We start from the raw sequence: 22021 nt of genomic DNA, 5'->3' as shown, positions 1-22021 counted from the left end.
CAGCCAGCGGTCGGCCCTCGCGCAATGGCTGCAGCGTACCGGATGGACGGATGGATGGATGGATGGATGGATGGATGGACGGATGGATGGATGGATGGATGTTATGACTGTCCCCTTTGGAACGGGGTGGTGGGTTGCGCCACCAAGCTCTTGCTATTTCCTTCAATTTGCGCCAGCGCCGCGGCGTGTCCATTGCGGGTGCTATATGATGTTCTCCCATAGTGTTACGTGGAAGGTTCATGATCAGAAGAAAAGCCCCATTGAAGGACCATAGTTTTGCTGCAACAGCAGCTAACTGCACGAAATTGCGTTTGCCCTGTCTATCCGCCGGTCCACCAATCTGTTACCCTGACGAAGAATTTTGTCGACATCGACGACTCACAATGATGATTTCAGTCGTCGTCATCCCTAGCATCGCCATCGCCACAGTGTGAAAAAAAAAAGTTCTCCACTGCCGCCTTCACTGAGACATGTTTTAGCCCATGCCAGTGAAGCCATGAATGTGCCACTGGGAAGTCGAGCCACCTCGCAATTTTTTTGTATGATTGCACGGAAAAATGAGTATAGTGAAGGAAACGTTATTTACATTACATTTAGAAACATACACGAAAAACAACCGCACACAGGCTACGCAGTGTAATGATAGTTCGAAAAGCGGACAAACAAGTACGAGCGTCCAGATGCGAAATCCACTCAAGAGCGGGGTCAAAGGTTATAACCCTACTACGCACGTGAGCAGCTTCTTCTCGACAGATGAACCAATTCGAGCGAGGTGGCGAGGCATTTCTGTCGATCATGCGGCTCCTTCGTAATGAATAAAGTACTAATAACATAGACAGATGATATGCTGTATTGCTGTCATTTAAAAAAAAGAAAACGCAATATTGTCGGGTAATTACCGCAAGGCATTTCGCTCCATACAGACTCTGAGACCAAAGCCCCTCCACCCACGCACCACCCCCGCTTTTGCTAACTAGCGCCAACCTATGAGGTGCGCCGCTGTTCCTTATTAGTCGCACAGACCATGCAGTTACGCTTCCTTGATTATCGCCTCCGGGGTTTCCGTTCCCGGTAGTTTCGCTTCCCGGATTTCCGGCTTCTTCGCTCGTACCTCTACGCGGCAGTGACGTGATGACGTGATTTCCGTGATGGTGATGTGGTCTCTTAAGAAATACGGATCTAGGCTGACACGAATCCTTCTCAGGATCCCAAAAAATTCGTATCATCGAATGTTTTCTGTGCATTCCGATGCACGTTTAGACACAATGATTATTAACCGGATTTATTTTTTTAAGCGTCGCGACTTAGCACTGCCTACTCCTTTAACTCATGTGATCCCTATTCAGAAGTAAACAGTCTCTACGTCATCTTCGGCTGTGTGTCGAAGATATTAGACCGCATGGTCTGTTAAAAATGCAAGTGCGACTTGGGATGTACTCCTGCTTGGAGGGAAAATGTTAGACGTGTATAACCTGAAGGCAACATATGAGAGAAAATATGGGCAATTTATCCAGATAAGCGCTTTTACCAGACGGAAAAAAAAGGTTAACCTCTGTGAAAGTAGAAATGTTCAGGAGATCAGAGAAAAGCGGGCGATGTCAAAACATAACTGAAATTTTGCGGCAAATCACACTTTATACCGCGATAACATAGCTGTGCACTAAAAACGTATACGCGTTCGTGTAAAGTCGAAGCGTAGCTGAGTCGATGTATTTCGATGTACCCTGGGAATCAATGAAACCTAAGAGAAGCAACACGCTTTGTTGGTACACACGTATTACCGTAAGAAATTTAGAGGCATTGTTGGTACATACGTATTACCGTAAGAAATTTAGAGGCAAACGGAAACAACAGAACGAGTGAAAGCGTTCTGCGAAGGCTGTCGAATTAAGCTACGCAGAAAACGCAATGCAATGCGCGATTTTCTTCTTTACCGCTATAGCACGGGTATCGGCTTTGAAAGATATCTAAACATCATTTTTAATTCTCATTTAAGTCAAGCAAAACCTTTATCCTTCACAGTCCGGTTTAAAGCAAATCGCCTACACTACCGTCCTCAGGTGAGTCTTGGAACAACGGAACTGCGAGTACGTCTTGGCGAATCCGTAGAGTCCGGGATTGTCTTCAAGACTAAATGCGGCCAGTCCGGACTTTGCAGAATCCATCTGGCATGGGCATCGAGCGTTCTTTGACGATGTTGCTCAGGATGGCCCGCGCTTCGGCGTCAGTGAGGATACCCCACGTGTTGGGCCCTTCGACGAACTCTGTCGCTGTAAGCGCTAGGAAGCGCAGTTCGGAGAACAGTGGTAGCATGAGGGCCCGAACATTGGCTGGTTCACCGTCTTCCGAAGATGGCGTCAGCCACTGCTGCAGGGCCCATGAGTGCACAGCTTGTAGCACCGATGACTCGGACACATTCGTCGCGTGACGGAGGACGTATCTCACGGTGTCTAAGGTGGAGGACTTGAACCTCGTAGAGGAAATCACGACGAAACTGTTCTCGCGGATCAGGGCTCTGACGCGGGCATGATGATCATTTTCGCCCATAGTCAGAACGTAGTCCAGGAAAGGACATACGTCATCGAGCTTCATGCAGCCGTTCACGAAGGCGAGACATCTTTCTTCCAACTTTGGGATTAGGTACTTAGCGGCTGCGGTGCGGGTGCAGGCGGCTTGGTGCACGTTCGCCACATCCAGGCGGCCGCTGTAGAAGTACCTGCATCGCGGGACAACGTAAAAACTCTTTTTACACAGAGATATAGATAGAAGAAAAGAGATGCAGATCAGCCACAGGACACTTGCGGTTGGCTGCCTTGTATTGGGTGCGTAAAAAAGTGGGTAGAAAAAGTGAAAGAAAGAAAGATGAATAAAAGGGAGGTACATTCACGCAGTCTGTCAAAATTACGCACAGTGTCAGTGTTCGGGCGGGAGATGGAAATTCAAGGCGATCGGGTAAACGAGAACAATAAGAACGCAGGATATGCCGTTTGGACAAGTGTATTTGTCTTTTACAAGGTTGCACATGCTCTCTTCGGCACAATAGATATTGGTACGGTTCTTATATAGGAGAGAGAGGGTAAGGCAGGTGGGCGTGTTAGCGGTGAGGGTGTAGAATTGAGAAGAAAGATTCGCCATACTGAACGTTGGTGGAGGATGTGAGGTTGCGCTATGTGCCAGCCGGTTGATATTTCACTGTAGGTTCCTCCTTATCGGGAAGGAATTTGGACGACGGGAGAGGGAGGGGATTATCTGTTCCGCTGGAGGTCACTGTGAACTAGCTATCGTCTGTCTGAATTAGAGAATGCAGCGGCAGGAAATGGTGTTCATGGAAAGAATGAATAAACATATAAATAAAATAACGAAAGAAATTAATGAAAGTAAAGGGGGCTGGAGGAGGTTAGAATATTATTGAGAACCCCTTAACAAAAAAACAAAAAACTAAGCACCCTAATGAAAGTAGCTAAGTACTGTTGCCTATAGAAATAAGGCGACCGGGGCCGAGGCCGCGAAGTGTCACGTCGCGGCCGAGATTTAGTGTATACACGCTATTGCTTGTCTCGTTCAGGTTAAATCGGAATACACACCCGCCGTGGTTGCTCAGTGGCTATGATGTTGGGCTGCGGAGCACGAGGTCGCGGCATCGAGTCCCGGGCACGGCGGCCGCATTTCGATGGGGGCGAAATGCGAAAACACCCTTCTATTTAGATTTAGGTGCATGTTAAAGAACCCCAGTGTGGTCTAAATTTCCGGAGTCCTTCACTACGGCGTGCCTCATAATCAGAAAGCAGTTTTTGCACGTAAAACCCATAATTTCAAATCGGAATACACGTTGCCTACTTATTTGTTAAATAGAAACTGTTTGAACAGCGTTAATGGAGTGACAGTGCCGTCTTTCGCTATAATGGCAAAACATGGCCCACGCTTTGTTTCACCAAAGGAGGTTTAAGAAACAAAACCTGGTTTCGCCTTCGCCAGACGGCGCCACTGTTCCGTTATAGAAACTTCTACACGTTCTGCTAGGCGCTGTAGTAAGCCTACAGGAAAGTAATGCACTCTATCGCGGTATTAAAAGGTGTCCACTGCGAAATATGAGCGCAAACGAGCCAGCGGCTTAATCAGAAGAGGCAAGCATACCTCGCGTTCAGCCTGCATGTTGATGGTTGCGCCGGTCACCATCAACATGCAGGCTGAACGCGAGGCATCGAGGCACCGAGGCATCGCAGCGCCACGTCACAGTCGAGCTTAGTGCATGCACTCTGTAGTGCATCCAAATGTTGCACTGAAATTCATGCACCGCAAAATGCTTTCGTTGTTTCAAATTTGACCGAGAACGAAAGAGAAGTTTAGCAGCAAGAGTGATGTTATACCAGGCACTCATTCAAGCAACAACATGTGTGGCCTTGCCTATGCCACCTTCATAGCGCAAGAAAAGACAGAGCCAGGAATCTGGTAAATAAACGTTTTTATTTGGAGTAGTATCAACGATTCAGAGCAGTATACACATTTTTCTTACGCGAACATTAGACACGTAAACATTAGACACGTAAAAAGTGTCCAAGGATCTTGTTTTCTGTCATCGGGCGCTTGTCCAGTTTGTCTAAAGTGGCCGAGAGGACTGTTCTTTGCGGGTTGAAACGAGAGCACTGACAAAGAAGGTGCGATATTGTTTCGTTGCACCCGCAGAAGTCCGATGTACGGGTAGAGTGCGTAGAACGCATGTTGAATGGTAAACATGAGCGATACGTTACCGTACGACGAGCGCAAACGCATAGAATAACTCCGTCATATTATATACCCACAGCCAAGGCAATCGCTTTGAAGCAATACCCGTCGTGGTTGCTTAGTGGCTATGGTATTTGGCTGCTAAACACGAGGTAACAGGATTGAATCCCGGCCACGGCGGCCGCATTTCGATGGGGGCGAAATGCGAAAACACCCGTGTACTTAGATTTAGGTGCACGTCAAAGAACCCCATGTGGTCGAAATTTCCGGAGTCCCCCACTACGGCGTTCCTCATAATCAGAAAGCGGTTTTGGCACGTAAAACCCCATAATTTAATTCTTTTTAAGCAATCGGCGGCTTTATTAGGTGCAAGTAGGCCTACCGCTACCACGCTGACGATGGGCCGTTTCGTCAGCGCTTATAATTGCGATAACAATTATGTGGACACTCCAGGCGCATTTCTGCCGCCGCCATGAGGTTCCGTATGAGTGAAAGCGTGTGACGGTAAGCCGGCGAACGGTGGACCACCTCGCGTGCGCGAGCGAGGAAGGCGTCCCGGATGCGTGTCCTCTCCTGTGGCGCGTGAGGCTGGGGCCTCAGGCGAGGGAGGAGAGGCGTTCTTTACCGTCGGCTGCTTGGGTGCCTCGATGTCCACCTCGCCCACTGCTCCGTAGAGAGTGGAGTATGCTACGGCGTTGGCCATGCGAATGGCGGATGCCGTAGTAGACGCCTTTGGCGGACGCCGTAGAGACGAGTTGCCACCGCTCCAGTGTCTTGAAACTGATCTGTGACGTGGCCAAAATGTGCGACCGCACGGGCCTCATCTTCAAAGCAATCTGCGATGTTTGCAGAGTGCGCGTAGTGCCGCTAGCTTCGTAAGCGCTGTGTTTTGGACATATCGTTCGTGTTGGACATATGAACGAAGGTCAATTAGCTCGCCGCTGCTGCCGCAGTTCTTCACTCCAGTCTTTTGATAGCGAGTATCCGCGGTCATCGAGAAAGATGTGTTTATGCATGCCTGTGCACGCGTAACAGCGTGCTTGTTAATTTAGTTAAAACACGCTGGCGGGCTAGTTCGTTTGAATTCATGATAGAACGTGTAAGCCCGACTGAACAAGGACCTGTAAAGAAGCAAACACAAAGGCAGCGCTGTCTGTGTGTATTTCTTCCTACGTCCTCGTTCAGCCGCGCTTACAAATTCTATGATTTTTAATTTAGTAAGCGAATGTTTACAAGTTTATACGGCCACTAAAGCTTACTTCGTACAGCTATCCACAAATTTGCTATCGCAATCGGTGCTTCGCCTTTCAGGCGAGACTGTACCATTTTATTACACGGCAAAGCATCATTTAAATTTAATTCTCACTCTGCAATATGGATGGTTCGTCCTAAATTTGTTGGCCGAGTTCCACAATCTTCTGCATCAAGAGGCGACCTTCTGAAAGTGCAACTCCGGCGATTTTTCGATATCAACGCATATCGATTAAGTTCGCCGGGTACGTCGTTTCTCTGAACACTTCCCTCATGTCCTCAAAAAAGCAAGTTGGAGAGTGGCACAGATTTTTTACAAATAAATTTAATTGCCTCAAATACCCCACCTTACGTCTTCCTCAGTTACAGGCCACCTTGTGCATGACGTGAGGAGTGTTCCATGAAGAGCATGCCAGGATCACGCAGATGACAGCGACGAGAGCGTCGAGGAGTCGACGAGCTAGTGAGCTAGTGCATGGCGTAAGAAGTTGCTGTTTCGAGAAGTTGCGTTCCCTGTAGACGGGCAGGCGATGGAAGGACAGTGGTGTTGCGTTGTTGGCTGCACGAACTTCGGCCCTTGGCATCCGCGCACACATTTTGAGCCGATGCCGATCACGTTCAGCCGAGGTTAAGCCTATATGTCACAGCCGCGTATTGCATGCGTCTACTGCTCGCCGATCTGAGCGACTGACCTGAAGCTAATTAAGCCATCGTGATGAAGAAGACTCCTTGTGTAGTTAAGTTCTTACTATAAGCATTTGAATCCTTTCCTCATTTCGCAAAGTACACATAAAAAAACGAGAAGCGACGACACGGAGCAGCATCGACATCGGTACGTTGCCGCTTTCGACGGAAAGCTGCCAGTCGCATTCACCGGCACTTCCCTAAATTAAGTGCGACTATGAACATGGGTGTATTTTCACGTATTGTCATGCAGGCTAGTTATTTAGCTTCCGATTTGCACTGCTTGCCTCGTATCCCAAATGGGCAGCAAGTGTAGACCCCTTCTATACAGCAGCGTAAACAGCCGCATCGTTCAGCTGCCAGCGGTGTCAATACTGGCATCGGTGTTTCCGAGATGAAATTACGTGTTCTCTAAATGAACGATCATATGCGCACAGTCCTCATCTGTGTCTGCTTTATGGAACGTATTGTGTGCATGAAGATAATGTGAAGAATGATAAATAGGCAGCATAACAATGCTCCCGTACAGCGGTCTCCCTCTAATTGTTTTCGAAGGCGTGTGGTCACTCATATCAGTGCGATTTTGAGTAACGCAAGGTTGCTTACATGCACAAAATCTGCCTGTTTTTATATGTTCGGACATTAATTGATGTCGACGATGAGCAGCTAGTATTATGTATCTCAAGCTAACGACAAGCGGTCGCTGTACTGTTCTATATATATATATATATATATATATATATATATATATAAACAAATGCACCGGTCGGTGCTTTGGGATGTCAGCCGCCTTGCGGGATACAAATGCGGAAAGTCGCACTCCACATCTTAAAGTGAGCAGGCGAAGCGCTTCCATGAGAAGGGTCGAAACACCTTAAATAGCAAGCAGCTCGTATAAAACCAGTGCTTAGGACTACCATCGGTCTTGTGTTGCAGCACGATATGTAGCGCGCGGGCGCTGGCTCTCGTGGTGGCGGGTCGAATGTGGACGGCGATTCGTGGCTACCGAATTCGTCAGAATCATATCATTATCAATATTTGACAGATCCGAAGAGCTGGTGCAGCTGACATTGTCACCCGAAGGTCCGACGCGGTGACGGATCAGCTGAGCGTCTGCTCTTCGCTGGTTTCGTTCACCCGCCGGGCGCGACTGGCGTGCCTTCTCCGCTGGGGACGCTCGTGACGTCACGCGAAGGGGCTCACTCGGCTGCTTGGTCAGGTTTCGGGTTGGGGATTTTTGGCTTATTTAAATTTATTTTCGAATGTGCGGAACAGTTCTACTATCAGACGTGAGAGGGGGGTCTCGGGAACCCAAATGTTCCATTACCTTGACACACGGTCAAAAAATCGCCGGAGTTGCCCTTAAGTGAAATTTCCCTCCCAGTATTTTTCATAACCTCTTAGCGATATAACGACGTTAATAACGCGTTATTAAGGTCAATATTGTTGCCATGATTAAATGTTCGTGGAAGCCGCCCCTCGGATTTTCTAACCGCACACTAATACGAATGCGCCACCCTCTTCCCTTCCAGGCAAGGTGGAAGCGCGACCACAAAGACGCCTGAAAAGTTACTGCGAAAATTCCATTGTTTCTTGACTTCTTATGATGTGACGAATACAAATCGGGCCTCCGGTTTCCTTTGTTCATTACATAATGAGGTCTCGAATCTGGTAGCATTTATGCCTTCAGATAGCATGTGTGGATTTATTAACCAGTTACCTTCACCCAAAAAGTCACGTACACGGAAAGCCTGCAGGATACAGGCTGTTCCATATCCGCCGTCAAGGCCGCAAGTGGTGGCGCTGGCTAACAGACACACGTTTAATTCTAGAAGATAAACATTAATACCAAGGAAAGAGTTAATAGACCCAGGGCATAATTGGTTAAGACACTCGAACCCACGACCCTTGGTGGGAGTCGAAACCACTGGAGACATGGGCGAACCGGCGACATCTCTAAGTTGAATTCCAACTTGAAGGTTGCGAGTCGAAGCCACTGCTATTGGTCTTAATTACGGCAACGGTAATTAAGGCACAATTAGTTATTTCATAGTTAATTAGGGCACTCGCACCCGAGACCTTTGGTGGGAGAAAACAAGTAATAGGGAGTAATTACGCATTAAAATGAAAATGTCAGGTAATGTAATGTCTCGTGAGCGGGCAGGATTTCGCTTTCATCTTCTTTAGCGTACGCTAAAATGACTCAACTTTTCTCACTTACCTGCGTGTCGTGCGATCTTGGGCTAGCAGGGAGCTAGTTGGTTCAAAAGGAGGTCACGTCACTTGCCCGTGCGGTGCCATTGTTTTTCACTACTGTTAAACTAAAGCCGCGCATTTTGTAACTTTTCCTTGAAGCCCATGCATCCCTTCATGTGAATTTACCTTTGATAGACTTGGTGTGGCTTCGCCTTAGGTAACAGAGCGGAAACCGTCATAACGTAGGATTCCGGCTGCTTTTTTCATTATACTCAAGGAATGCTTACTTTGACAGAAAATATACAAAGAATCTGTCAAAGAGGCTGACGAAAAGGCACGAATGCCTGGCTAAGTGTCAGTCCCTTTCCCCGACCCGTTCCCAGTGCATAAAACACTCAAGCACACAGCGCAAGCATGGTACACAAAGTGGATACATACACAAAAAAAAATGAAAAGCACATGAAATACGCAACAGAAATATTGAATGCGATTTGTGTACAAAAGAATGAACAGTCATACCTCAAGCGACAACAAATACATGTTTAATTTTTTTTAAGTGTTTAGGGACGGTGATTCATTTATTATAGTGAGTAAGCCAGGGTGATGATTCAGAAAATCAGCAACTATGAATGTCTGCTTTTACATGCCGTGATTTGTACGAATCTTGCCCTTGTGTTGTATTTATGTTCATTCGGGAAGTATGCTCTAAAAAAGGCGCTTTCATTTAGTCTTAACTCTTCAAATATCACAATGGTTATATTTTGTTAATAAAGTTTTCTATTGTTAAAATGCAATTCTTGAAAAGCGGTGTGGAGTGCCCTTGTATAGGCTGCATTCTGAATTACATGATTCATGTGTTTCTGCAAGGTTAGTAAACTATGGATGTTGGTTTTGGTCGAGGTGCACCAGACAGATAAACAATAGTTGAGGCGCGAATGAACTACGCTAAAGTATAATAGTTTCTTATTCTAGAAGGTAATACATGTTTTAATTTATTAATAACACCGATGGATCTTGCAATGCTGGTTTTAATGTTGCCGACATGACTCGACCAGTTTAAATTTTCTTCAAACGTAACACCAGGAAGCCTCTGGGATGTAGAACGTATAATGAATTCATCACGGAATTGTAATACTAAGATATCATCCATACTCTTGTTACGAGGCCGAAAAATAATGTATTCTGTCCTTTTAGTGTTTAATTCCAACTTATTTGGTCTAAGCCAGTCTGAAAGATTACTGAGCCAAATATTTGCTTCTTGCTCGAGAGTAAACTTTCCACCAGAAAAAAGATAATAGTGTCATCAGCACACATGGTTATGTCAGATTTCAGATGCACGTTTTTGATGTCATTAATGTATAAAAAAAAAAGAAGTGGCCCTAGGATGCACCCCTGCGGAACACCGTATTTGATTTAACCCATTGTTGATGTGGAATGACAAATGTATGTGTACTGTACGGTTGGCTAAATAATTTGTAATTAGGTTAAGAGCACTTCTCCTAATGACGCACTCATTTAACCTTTGTAACAAGATATCGTGTTTAGTGGAATCGAATGCCATCTTAAAGTTAACAAATATTCCTGTTCTGTACAACTTGTCCTCAAAGTTGCTTATTTTTTCTTTGATGTGCAGCAACGCCATTTCAGTACATTGGTGTTTTCGGAAACCATATTGCTTTTCTGTTATCATATTTTGGGTACGGAAATTTAAAATTCTTTCGTTAATGACCTGCTCTACTACTTTGGAAAAGATTGGGAGAATGAAATCGTTCTGTAGTTATTCACGTCATTCCTGTCTCCCCCTTTAAAACATATACCGATGTGCGTGTAATCTTTCATTCATCGGGGAATGCGCTAGTACACATAATTAAATAGCATGTGTGGGACATTGCTTTACAAATATGCAGCACCACAGCTTTTATTGGTTCTGCCTTTGCGCCATCCACACGACATGCTGTGGAATTCTTTAGCTTTAGAAACACGTCACTTATTTCAGCCTCAACTGTTGGTGCAAGAAATACCGACCTGCTCATAATGCATGGAATATAAGACCTGTAAGTTGGCCTATCAGCGTCAAACGCATCAGACACGCCACATTGTAAGAAATGCTGATTAACCTTATCCGCCAGTGCAGTCCCTGTGAAACATACGCCTTTATCCGTATCCTCAAAAACAATTTCTGTCACTGTTCGGATAAGTTACTGTGTCACCATAATGCATTATTCAGGACGTCTACTTATCCATAATGGTGTTACGTTTCGCCTACGACGCGCGGTATAGCCGGCGCGGATGCAACGGACGCCGGGGCTTCGTTCAAAGCAGCGGACATTTTGGCCCGTTCAGCGCTGCCGCAACGCCTCCCCGCCAAGCGCGTCCAGGCATGTTTCAATGCCACGTGTCTTCGTGTGCGCGTGTGTGCGCATGTTGGTGCCCACGCTTGTCAAAGCGCGGCAGCCGGGGAGACGAGCTCCCCCAACTGTGAAGCGAGGCGGTCTGACCGGCGCCTGCCCGGCGGATGCGTCACCTAGTCTCAACGTGCCCGAGCACCGCCGTCACGTGGCCTCATCCCAAGCCGCTCCTGCTTGCCTTCGACTCCGAGAGTATAAAAGCAGGTGCCCCCCCCCGGACGCCGAGAGAGGCTCCGATTTCTTCCGTCGAGTAACGTGCTCCCCCGTCTCTCCACTTCGGTCGACCTGACCGGCCGCTCTTTTGCGATGCTAGAATAAACAAGTTGTTCTGTTAGCAGTCTACTCATGCTTTGCCAGCACCTTCGGATGCTTCCAGTTGTGCCCCAGGCCGCCAGGCCAACGCTACCTTTGGGGCTTGTGACCCAGATGCAACAATGGGAATCTAATGCGGGCATGTTAATAGAAAAACAGTACAGTGCATCATGCAAGTTGATTAAACTTTATTTTTTATTTATTTTTTTGCCTTTCTAGAGAACGTCTCCCGGCGCTCGATCCTGTTCCGAGAAAAGAGTCATTGCGTCGGTGAGCGCAAAAATATACTCGATATGCTAGTGTTTCCCTGGACAACATGTAGTTCCAAGCGCGCTGGTCGGCGATTTGTTGACCGGCAGGTAATTATCACTCGAAGTCTCAAAAGTACGCTTTTCTGACACCTGTGTTTCCTATGCACAACCAAACGTTATCTGCGTCATACACGGCACTGTATTAGACATATGCAATAAAGAGACATTTCGAGCTCTTCAAAACATATGTGCAACAATACGTTCTAACTCTCCAAAGAGATGAAACGTTACAGATGTGTAACTTGCACACAAGAGAAGGAAAAGAAGACACCTGTGACAAAGTTTCGAGGAAAACGCGTTGCTGCGCAGAGGTACATCATATATACGCTTTAGAGTACAAAAAAAGAAAGAAAAATGAAGGAGAGAGGTAGACGGAAACAACAGACACACTGGCAGCGTTGTGTGAGGCGGTCGAATGAAACCGCGCGAAATATGTGAAGTTATGTGCGAATGTCCAGTCTTCTGGAATATGGGTATCGAAAGTAGCGACTGTTTCGGCATGTTGGGTAGGACACGAACGCAACCTTTTGCGCAAACGACGAGGAGAGAAAGGAGTTTCTGCGCTGCTACTGCTAGTTATTGCGCTGCCCGCTAGATTACGAATGAATTGAATTACTATGTGCATTTTCACCCTGGTCACCATGGATGTCTGTCATGTAAACGGGGGCCTGAACCTTCGTCAAGTGAACTAGTTCTCACTTTTGGTTCAGGCCTCACTCCATTTTTTTTACGGAAAATCTCATCTGATTTGATATGATTTGATTTTCCCCACGCGGCGCTCACGGATCTCGCAGAATCCCTTTGGCATAGGCATCGAGCGATCTTTGACGATATTGCTAAGAATGGCCCGTGCTTCTGCGTCGGTAAAGATTCCCCACGTGCTGGGACCTTCTACGAACTGCGTCGCCGTCAGCGCGAGAAACCGCAGTTGGGGGAACAGTGGCATCATGACGGACCGAAAGACATTAGCCGGGATACCGTTACCCGAGGATCGCTTGGAGCACTGCTGACGTGTCCAGGCGTAGACGGCGTTTAGCACCGATGCCTCAAAGACATTGGCAACGTGTTCGAGCACGTATTTCACGGTGGCCTCGGTGGAGGACTTGAACTTTGAAGAGGAGAGCACGTCGGCACTCTGCTTGCGGATGAGGTCACCGGCGGGAGCGTGTAGATCTTTTTCGCCCATGGTCAGAACGTAGTCCAGGAGAGGACATACATCGTCGAGCCGCATGCAGCGGCGCACGAATTCGGTGCATTTCTCCGCCAGCTCCGGGACGAGGTACTTGGAAGCAGCGGTGCGGGTGCAGGCGGCCTGGTGCACGTTTACCACATCCAGGCGGCCGCTGTAGAAGTACCTGCCTTGCGTGAATGACAAGTAAATAAATAAATAAATCTTCATTTCATGTGCCCAGGAACAACCGCGGAGGTCTAAATACTAGCATGCAGAGAAACAGAACCAAAAACGGCATAGCAACTTTATACGAACAACATTTATGGGATAATTGAATGAATACAAGAGCAAGGAAACACAGGGTAAACAGGTTCATAACCAGCAACAATGGAGCATTAACGCAAAATTGAGAAACAGTTCACATATACAGTCGGAGAGAGAAACAGGAGAGGAGTGCAGGTAGAAAAGAAGCTCAAGAGAAAGTGGCATGCTTAAAGCAGAAACACGCTACCACATTTTGAAGGACATAAAATGGAGAAAATGACAGTTATCTAGGCTTTGCTTTTCGTTCAGAGGCGAGTGTATGTTAAGCAGTGACAATATGAATCAAGTTTCAAAAGCCAGGGATGAGGGACGTAGAAATCGCCGATACTTTCAATAAGTACTTTCCAACTCTAGGTGGGTTTAGATATGACAAATTGCAAACGCTTTGCCAGAACTGTATAGTCAGACTGTCCGTCCTGTGTTTTCCTGTTTCCGACTGAGCAGCATGAACTTGAATATTTAATTTTGTCATTAAAGGAAGGGAGGGGATATCTGTGCATGCGGCCCGGATGACGTCAAGCCGACGCCGTTAAGAGCCACGAGTCATAGTATAGCTGTACCTCTGGCGCACATTTATAATTTGATAACAACTTGAGGCACCCCTCCCGATCAAATGAAACTTGTTGAGTCTGCGATTTATAAAGGCGGGTCATTTGACAAGCTCAACAATTACAGGCCAATATATGTCCTTTGTGTATTTGTAAAAATAACCGAACAAAATAAATAAGAGGATTAAAGGTGTTTTAACGACAAACAGCATAATTGCAATATACAAGTACCGGATTCTGCGAAAAGAAATCTACAGAGACCGCTTTACTTCGTATTAAAGGATACATTCTAGATGAAGTTGAAAACGAAATGTATGCACTAGGGATATTTCCGGACTTCAGGAAGGCATATGGCAACATACAAGACGACCGGCTTTTACGGAAAATTCCGTAATACGATATTCGCGGTACCACGTTGCAACTGATACAATGTTACCTAGTTTTTCAGAAAGCAATACACTACTGTAAATAACATACTTTCTCAAATTGAATTCATTAAGTATATGGTGTTCCACATGGACTCATCCTTGGACCTGTCTTATTCTCGCTGTTCATTAATGATGTTGCAAATATTGGGGGACATAAGAAGATAGTGTTGTATGCTGATGACACAAATCTACTTTTCCCAGGTTCAAAATATGTGAACTGTATAAAGAAGCTAATGTGTGGATGGGTGAGTTAAATATGTGGTTAAACGCAAACAAATTTCAGTTAAAGATCGCTAAAATAAGTACCTGCTTTTCAAACTTAAAGGAGTAACAAACACTCCATACAACCCAATTTACTTCCAGGACGTTCAGCACTCGATTATAATAAAATTCTTAGGAGCCCAATTTCACGAACATCTCTCTTGGGCCCCAACATCGACACGATAAAAAAAGATCTTTCCATAATAATCGTCATTTTAAATAGACTAAGGTATTACGTTCTATCAAATGTTAAGCTTTACTATGCTCTAGTGCACTCATACCTAACATACTATTCCTTGGTGTGGCTAACAACGGCGGGCACAAACCTTTATTCCCTCCTAATTCTTGAAAAGCACACAATACGTACAATTTTTAACAGTTTACTCTACGATTGCACTCAACCATATTTTAAAACCTACAAGATATTGCTTGTCAAGCAGTTATACAGACACAAACTGTATTTGGAGATGCTACGTCAGTATCGGATAGATGCATCACTTTTATTGGATACATATTATGTGAAACAAACCCAGTACGAATCACGCGGGAGACTAATATACAAACCTCGATCACGCATAAATTACGGAGAACAACAATTAACTTCACAGATACCAGACATGCTAAATAAATACCCAACCATACAACAGTTACTGGAGTGGGGAACTTAATCTAAAACATTTTAAAAATATACCAAGAGAACTGCTCGCTGAAGAGACCGAAAGCCCTCACGATGCCTAAAATTCTTGACGTACTTTTTTTCCTGTGACATGATGCAACTTTACCGCTGTGTAATAGTCCCACAAGTGCCTTTCACAATTTTGTTTAGTATTGTCACCACTCTCATGCGGACACCGATTACATATATGTCCAATCAACTCGTTTTTCTGTTTTGACCTATGCAGCATAAGTATGTGATTATTAAGCGTTTCTTTTTCTTTTGCTCCAAATACACTGTATGGTGTAGGTGCTCTGCTGCCAGGGTGGAGCGTCGAAGTCAGGCATTTCCTCAGTCTTTAGCAGTGTCTTCCGAGGCAATTTTGTACCGAATTTGGGTGGAATAAACCAAAGAAAGAACGAAAGAGAAAGAAAAAAGCTGGAAAGTGGAAGGGCCGCTTGTCTGCGCAACCTGTAGTTCAAAAAATTGCGGCAGGACCCATCTCAAGATTACTGTCGACGGTAAAGCGTGTAGCATTGAATCAATATAACGGCCCAACTTTTTGGCACTGTCGAAACGAGTTATGCATGAGGCGTATGCTGCAGCGGGATTTCTCTTTCGCGCTTCCTCAAGAACACGGCCTGCCATCTAGCGCCGCCACCGCGAAGCTTTCCCGTTGCCTCCGATATGCACGGCGTGCCGGTGCGTGCGAACGCTGAGAAACCAGGCTCGTCTCTCGCGCTTCTTTCTGGAGACGCTGCGCCATCTGCTTGCACTGCAGAGAAGTCCGCGCATGGCCCCCGAGACGAGCAGCGTGGCGTGCTGGTGCCTGCGAACGCTGAGAATTGTCCACATGCTTGCCGCACACTCAGTGACCCAAGTTAGCTAGAAGTTCATTGAAGAGCGGCCCACACGCAGTGGATTCATGGCACAGCTTGCTAAAGCGTTGGCGTGAAAGGCGTTCAATGAAAATGCACAATGCCTAAAAAGATCCCTTAAAAGCACTCAAGAGAAAAATAGAGAAGATCCAACGACTTGGAGTGTATGTACAGCGAAGCTTTGTGCCAGTACGTAGAGTCGAAACACCAGTTTGGTTTTTATTGAATGTCTGCTCAAAGTGACACGCAAGACTTTATGCAGACGATGTGAAGATGCGAATGCAATGCCGCCGCAGATGCGCGAAGGCGAGCTTTATCGTTCTTTTTAAATGCGTAAACATTTATAAGCCCAACCAACGAAGAAACCCGTCCGTCCGTCTGTCACGTTAGACAAGTTGTTATCAAAAAGTTAATGTATAGACTAGATAAATTACGAAAGAAAATTCTTGGCGGTGATGAGTTTCGAACCTACGACCCCAAGCTCTGAAGCCCAGTGTCTTACTCACTGGGCTAAACAGCCATATTTTTCTTTATCACGTGGGCGCTGAATTTTTAGCAAGACAAGAAACGCAAAGTGCTACAGAAATTTAAGGTGACTGGAAACACATTCAAAAGTTAGGCAAGCACGTTCAAGCGTCCACAAAAGACTTCCAGTACTGCGCTGTTTCTTGTGCAGCGTACACACAACGAACGTAAACAGATTACTGGAAAACCTTTTCTTTGAATTACGATCGGCAACTTTTGCTGTCAATACCTGGATGGACTAAAGGGCTGTTGCGTCCCGTTGTGGACGAACTTCCGTTTGTGTCCGCATGCTGAAACGATTGGTCATTGTTTTGTAGATTGCTGGACTAAACGCCCACGCTTGCAGAAGGTGAATGTATGTGAACCATATGAATGCGTTCCACCGGCGGTGCAAAGCAAGTGTCGAAGAACAGTTTCTATGAAGGCTTTGTTGAAAGTTTGGGTGATGGTGGAATAAACACCATGTGTAGGACCACATGTGGAGCGGACTAGGAGCATTATAGAAAACAGGGAAATGCCTATTTTGCGAAACATTAATGCCAAACACACCACACGCCAGATGTGGTTCGGTGGTCGCGTGTTGAGCCTTCCGTTGAGGCGTTTCGTCACCGACCGAAATGCCACCGATCTCTGAGGGGCTCATGCGCCTCACGTCGCGCAACACAAGTAAATATCCAATGAGTTCACCAGGATTACTAGTAGGGATAAGGGGTTATATGGGTCTCATCCCGGTTGATGGTTCGACGCATATGGATAAGGTGCTAAAGAGCGATAAGGGCTTAAATGGTCGGAGCAGTTGTGACAAGGTTAAGCACCGATAACGGTCCCTTTGATTTTCCGTTTGAGCTTCCCTTTGAGTTATCATAAATTGTTTCTTTCCTGATTTCGTTTTTTCCTCTTAAGTAGTTACTCATGGCAGGTTTCTTTTTCATTGCCGCCACCAATGTGATTATTTCAGCCTCTCTGACTTTCCGCTTGACCTTCTTTGTTGCTGTGTTGCCCACCCTACAGGCCGCATACTTGCTGGTAAGCTTCCTAGTTCTTTTCCTCCACTTTGAATCAATGTCTTTCCTGTACAGAAAGCTGAACACTCTCCCAGCCCAATACTTTCTTCCATATTCGTCAGCCGTTCTTCATACTCAATTTTACTGCCAGCTTCCCTGACTTCAAAACTAGTCCAGCCCATATCACCCTGCACAGCTTCATTTGTAGTCTTCCTGTGAGCGCCCAATGCGAGGCGACCCACTGACCTTTGGTTTCCGTCGAGTCCTGATTGTGTCCCTGATTTAAAGCAAACAACCGCATTTCCAAAAGTAAGTACTGGAACTGTTACATCTTTCCACGTACCTTAGTGGACCTCATACCTATTGTATCCCCATTATGGCTTCATTATGACTGCATTTCTCTTCCCCTTTACTGTTACTGTTTTTTTTCCTGTGTTCCCATATATCTATTGCCTTCGTTTATCCATATACCAAGATATTTATATTCTGTTACTCGAGGTGTTTCCTGGCCCTGTATATCCACTGTCTGTGGATGCGCGGAGGCGAGCGCCATCTGGTGGTGGTGCAAGGAACCCAGCGGCGGTGATGTTGGGCGCTTCCTCCGTTGTAATTGGTTGGCCTATTCGGCTAGAGAACAGCCACGAAGCACCCACGCTCACGAAAACCCGGCGAGGTTCGCAAAGAAAAGCTTCGCTTTTAAAATGATTTCTTTTATATCAGTAAGTTACCTTTCTACAATATCGAAAACATCAGTCTTACCACGATAAGACGCTTGGAAAGCTAGCAAAAGCGCAATAACAAAAGAGGGTGGCGACGCCTTCTGGAGGTTGCAGCACTAGTTCGATGTGAAGTAATGTATTTTAACAGCGTTTTCTGGAGCTTAGTTAACTTTTTAGCGGTAAAGATAGGATACATTGGGTTCTAAGGAGCCAAAGGTTGAACATGGTGAGTTTCCAGAAACATCTCTAGGAAGGTAACGCATGAGAAACCCTGACAGCGAAAAGCATGAAGACTTGCAAAGCGCTGAACACGGGGTGGGGAGGGGGGGGGGATATGCTCGGCGCAGAAGATCTATATTGAGCTATGCTTTCTATCCAAGCTTGTTGGTGCGGCGACATTCTTCCGGCACATAAAGCGCGATCAAAAAAAAAAAACAAAACAGATGCATTGCTGGTCTGCCTTACTGCTTTCCCACACATGACTTGTCTTTAAAATAAGAATTCCTCCCAATATATACTTTAAACAATTAGAGACCTTCAATGATCTATAAATACTCCTCACGAAGTGATGAAAATTATATTTGTTAGCTGACAAAACTTGAGACATACACGCACATTCCGCAGACAGTGGCGTAGCCAGAAATTTCGTTCAGGGAGGGGGGGGGGGGATCACGTTGCAGCCCGGCCTCCTCCTTATAGAATTTGTCGAGGAATCAAATACATGAACAACTGCACTGCCATTGCAAGGATGCTCCAAACGAATTCTCGAACGCTACGCACTGTCAAAGAGAAGTAAAATATGTATTTTTTCATAAAAGAATGTACTCGTATTTCCCAAAAATAGTGCTATAAATAACTGATATCAATGCTTCCTTGTTTTGTGTCTGTTTAATAAGTAAAGAAAATATCACAGGAACTTCAGAACTATATCAATTCGAAACCAGCAAAAGAGTGCATGCCGCTGATATGAAAAATGTAAGGGCCATGAAATGAATAAGTTGAGGACAGATATTTTAATGTATCTTTGTCATTCAAGAACCTTGCTTTCTTTTTTGCAGATATGCAACGGCCAGGGAAAAATCTAAATGATGATGTCCTTTGTCCCACTGTATTGCGCAGGAGCAGGTGTGACCGGTCGTGTATTCTGAGTAATTGCACCGAAATTATAGACGTAACAGAGAGCACATATAGAAAGCAGAAGTTCTGCAATATATACGAGGGCGAGCCAAATGGAAGTGTCCACTGGGAATATATGACTAACGGGGTATGTTATTTAAAAGCAGTCTCCATGAGCCTTTAGGCTTTTGTCCCACTGACAGTCCCGCCATTCCCGTCTCAAAAAAATTCCTTGGGTTTCTGCTTCAAAACTTTCACCTCATCGTCCGACATGAATCTGGTTCCCTTGAGCTGATTTTTCGTTCAATTGCCCCAAAATGTGGAAGTCGCAAGGCGACAAGCCTGGCCTGTGTGGTGGATATTGCAGCGTTTCCCACGACAGCGACGTGGGGATGGGCATCGTCGTGGAGCAAGATGACCCCATTAGTATCTTTTCCACGTCGATTGTTCTTGATTGCGGCACGCAGACGTCCGGCGTTTCACAATATCGGAAACGATTGATAACCTCTCCAGGTTTAGCAAAGTCGATCAATAATGGGCCCTAACGATTGAAAAAAGAAAGGTCAACACCTTTCTGGCGGATATGATGGCCTTTGCTTTCTTTGGGGGTGGTGAATTCGAATGTTTCCACTGTAAGGTTGGCCGTCGTGTTTCAGGCTCGTAGTAGTAGCACCATGATTCGTCCCCAGTCACAGTTGCAGACAAGTCGTCACACTCATTGTGATACCGGATCAGATGAGTCAAGGCAGTGCCGAACATCTCCGTCTTCTGGCAGTGATTTAAAACCTTGAGCAGCCATTGCGCACACAAGAGCCAATAACCGAGATGTTCATGAATTATGGTGTGAACCGAACCGTGACTGATGTTCACATGCTTTGCCAGTTCATTGCTGCTTATCCTCTGTTCTTGTCTAATCAGTTCATCAACCTTTGAAATTGTGCTGTGGATGATTGCACGGTGGCTTTGACCTGGTCTTGGATCGTCTGCAACTTTAGCGTGCTTCTTTGAACCGTATGCTGCAACGCTTCACAGTGCCCAATGAAATGTTAACCGTAAATGAAAGATGCCTGGGTGCTGCCCGCATGTCTTGCAGATAATGAACTGAACCATTATCGCGTGGGTTGGGTTGGCTCACTTTCATTTGACTCGTCCTCCTACATTAGGAATGGGAAGATACAAATGAGCATACAAATGCGAAGATACAGCCTGATAAAGGACAGAAAGTGCCACTGGAAACAAAGCTCACTGCACGCATACACAAAATCTCGGAACAAGACGTCTAAATATACGTATTAGTCTCCAACAAATCTACATATCTAAGCAATTGGCAACTACGACGTCGATTCTAGGCACGCTAGAGGAGAGATGCTGGTTGAATTCGCGGAAAGGAATAAGCTGCGAATAATGAACACCTTCAGGAAGCGTAGCAGCAGAAATTGGACCTGCAAAAGCCCTAACCCTGAAGCAATAAATGAAATAGATTTCATACTTTCTACCGATCGCAGCATATTGAAGCATGTTAAAGTGTTAAGAAGAGTAAAGTGCAGTGATCATAGGTTGGTGAGGTCTAGCATTCGCCTCTATTTGAAGAGAAAGAATAAAATTGATCTAGAAGAAACGGGCCAACCTAGACAAAGTAAGGGTAAAAGCAGACCAACTCAGACTGCTACTTGCAAACAAATATGCAGCCTTCGAAGAGAGAGATGAAGATGACAAAGGCAACGAATGAAAACATAGCTAGGCTGGCTTCAGAGGCAGCAATTGAAGTGGGAGGTAAGGCGCCAAGGCAAGCAGTAGGTAAGCTCTCCCAAATAACAAAGGACCTAATAAAGAAACGAGAAAGAATGAAATTGCCCAACTCAACAGATAAGACAGAATTCGCGGAACTTTCAAAATTGACCAACAAGGAGAAAATAAGGGATCTTCGAAATTAGAACGTGCGAAAGACTGAGGAAGCCGTAAAAAATGGATGCAGCATGAAATCACTGAGAAGGAAACTTGGCATAGGACAAACCAAGATGTATACACTGAAAGATAAGCATGGTAGTATCATCAGCAACATCGAAGATATAGTAAAAGCGGTGGAGGAATTCTATATTGACCTGTACAGTACCCAAAGCAGCCACGATACCTCCATTCGAAGTAGTAATGGGCAGGTTACAGAGGTTCCTTTTATAACTAGCGATGAAGTTAGAAGCGCTTTGCAAGACATGAAACGGGGAAAAGCGGCAGGAGAAGATGGACTACCAGTCGATTTAATCAAAGATGGAGGAGGCGTAATGCTTGAAAAACTGGGGGCTCTCTATACGAAGTGTCTGTCGACTTCAATGGTCCCAGAGAACGTTAAAAGTGTAAACATTATACTTATCCACAAAACGAGTGACGTTAAAGAATTGAAAAAATTATCGGCCCATTAGCTTACTCCCAGTGTTATATAAAATATTCACCAAGGTAACTTCCAATAGCATAAGGACAACACTAGACTTCAATCTACCAGGGCAACAGGTT

General features: G+C 45.5%; 1 protein-coding gene across 3 annotated transcripts in view; it reads right to left on the bottom strand.

Moving 5' to 3' along the window:
- Positions 1-1520: 1520 nt before the first annotated feature.
- LOC126529356 (BTB/POZ domain-containing protein 6-A-like) overlaps positions 1521-22021 on the bottom strand; it is a 47558-nt gene continuing 27057 nt past the window's right edge. For 2 of the 3 annotated variants that reach the window (XM_050176957.3, XM_050176958.3), the window contains exon 4: positions 9097-13239. In XM_050176957.3, coding sequence (XP_050032914.1) covers positions 12624-13239 — 616 coding nt within the window. In that variant the 3' untranslated portion in view covers positions 9097-12623. Of the gene's footprint in view, positions 2717-9096; positions 13240-22021 lie in introns of those variants that run through there. The other variant, XM_055069788.2, reaches the window with a different exon arrangement.

This window comes from Dermacentor andersoni, chromosome 8 (assembly GCF_023375885.2).
Source record: "Dermacentor andersoni chromosome 8, qqDerAnde1_hic_scaffold, whole genome shotgun sequence".
NCBI classification, from domain to species: Eukaryota; Metazoa; Arthropoda; class Arachnida; order Ixodida; family Ixodidae; genus Dermacentor; species Dermacentor andersoni.
This window is presented reverse-complemented; position numbering and strand designations above follow the sequence as displayed.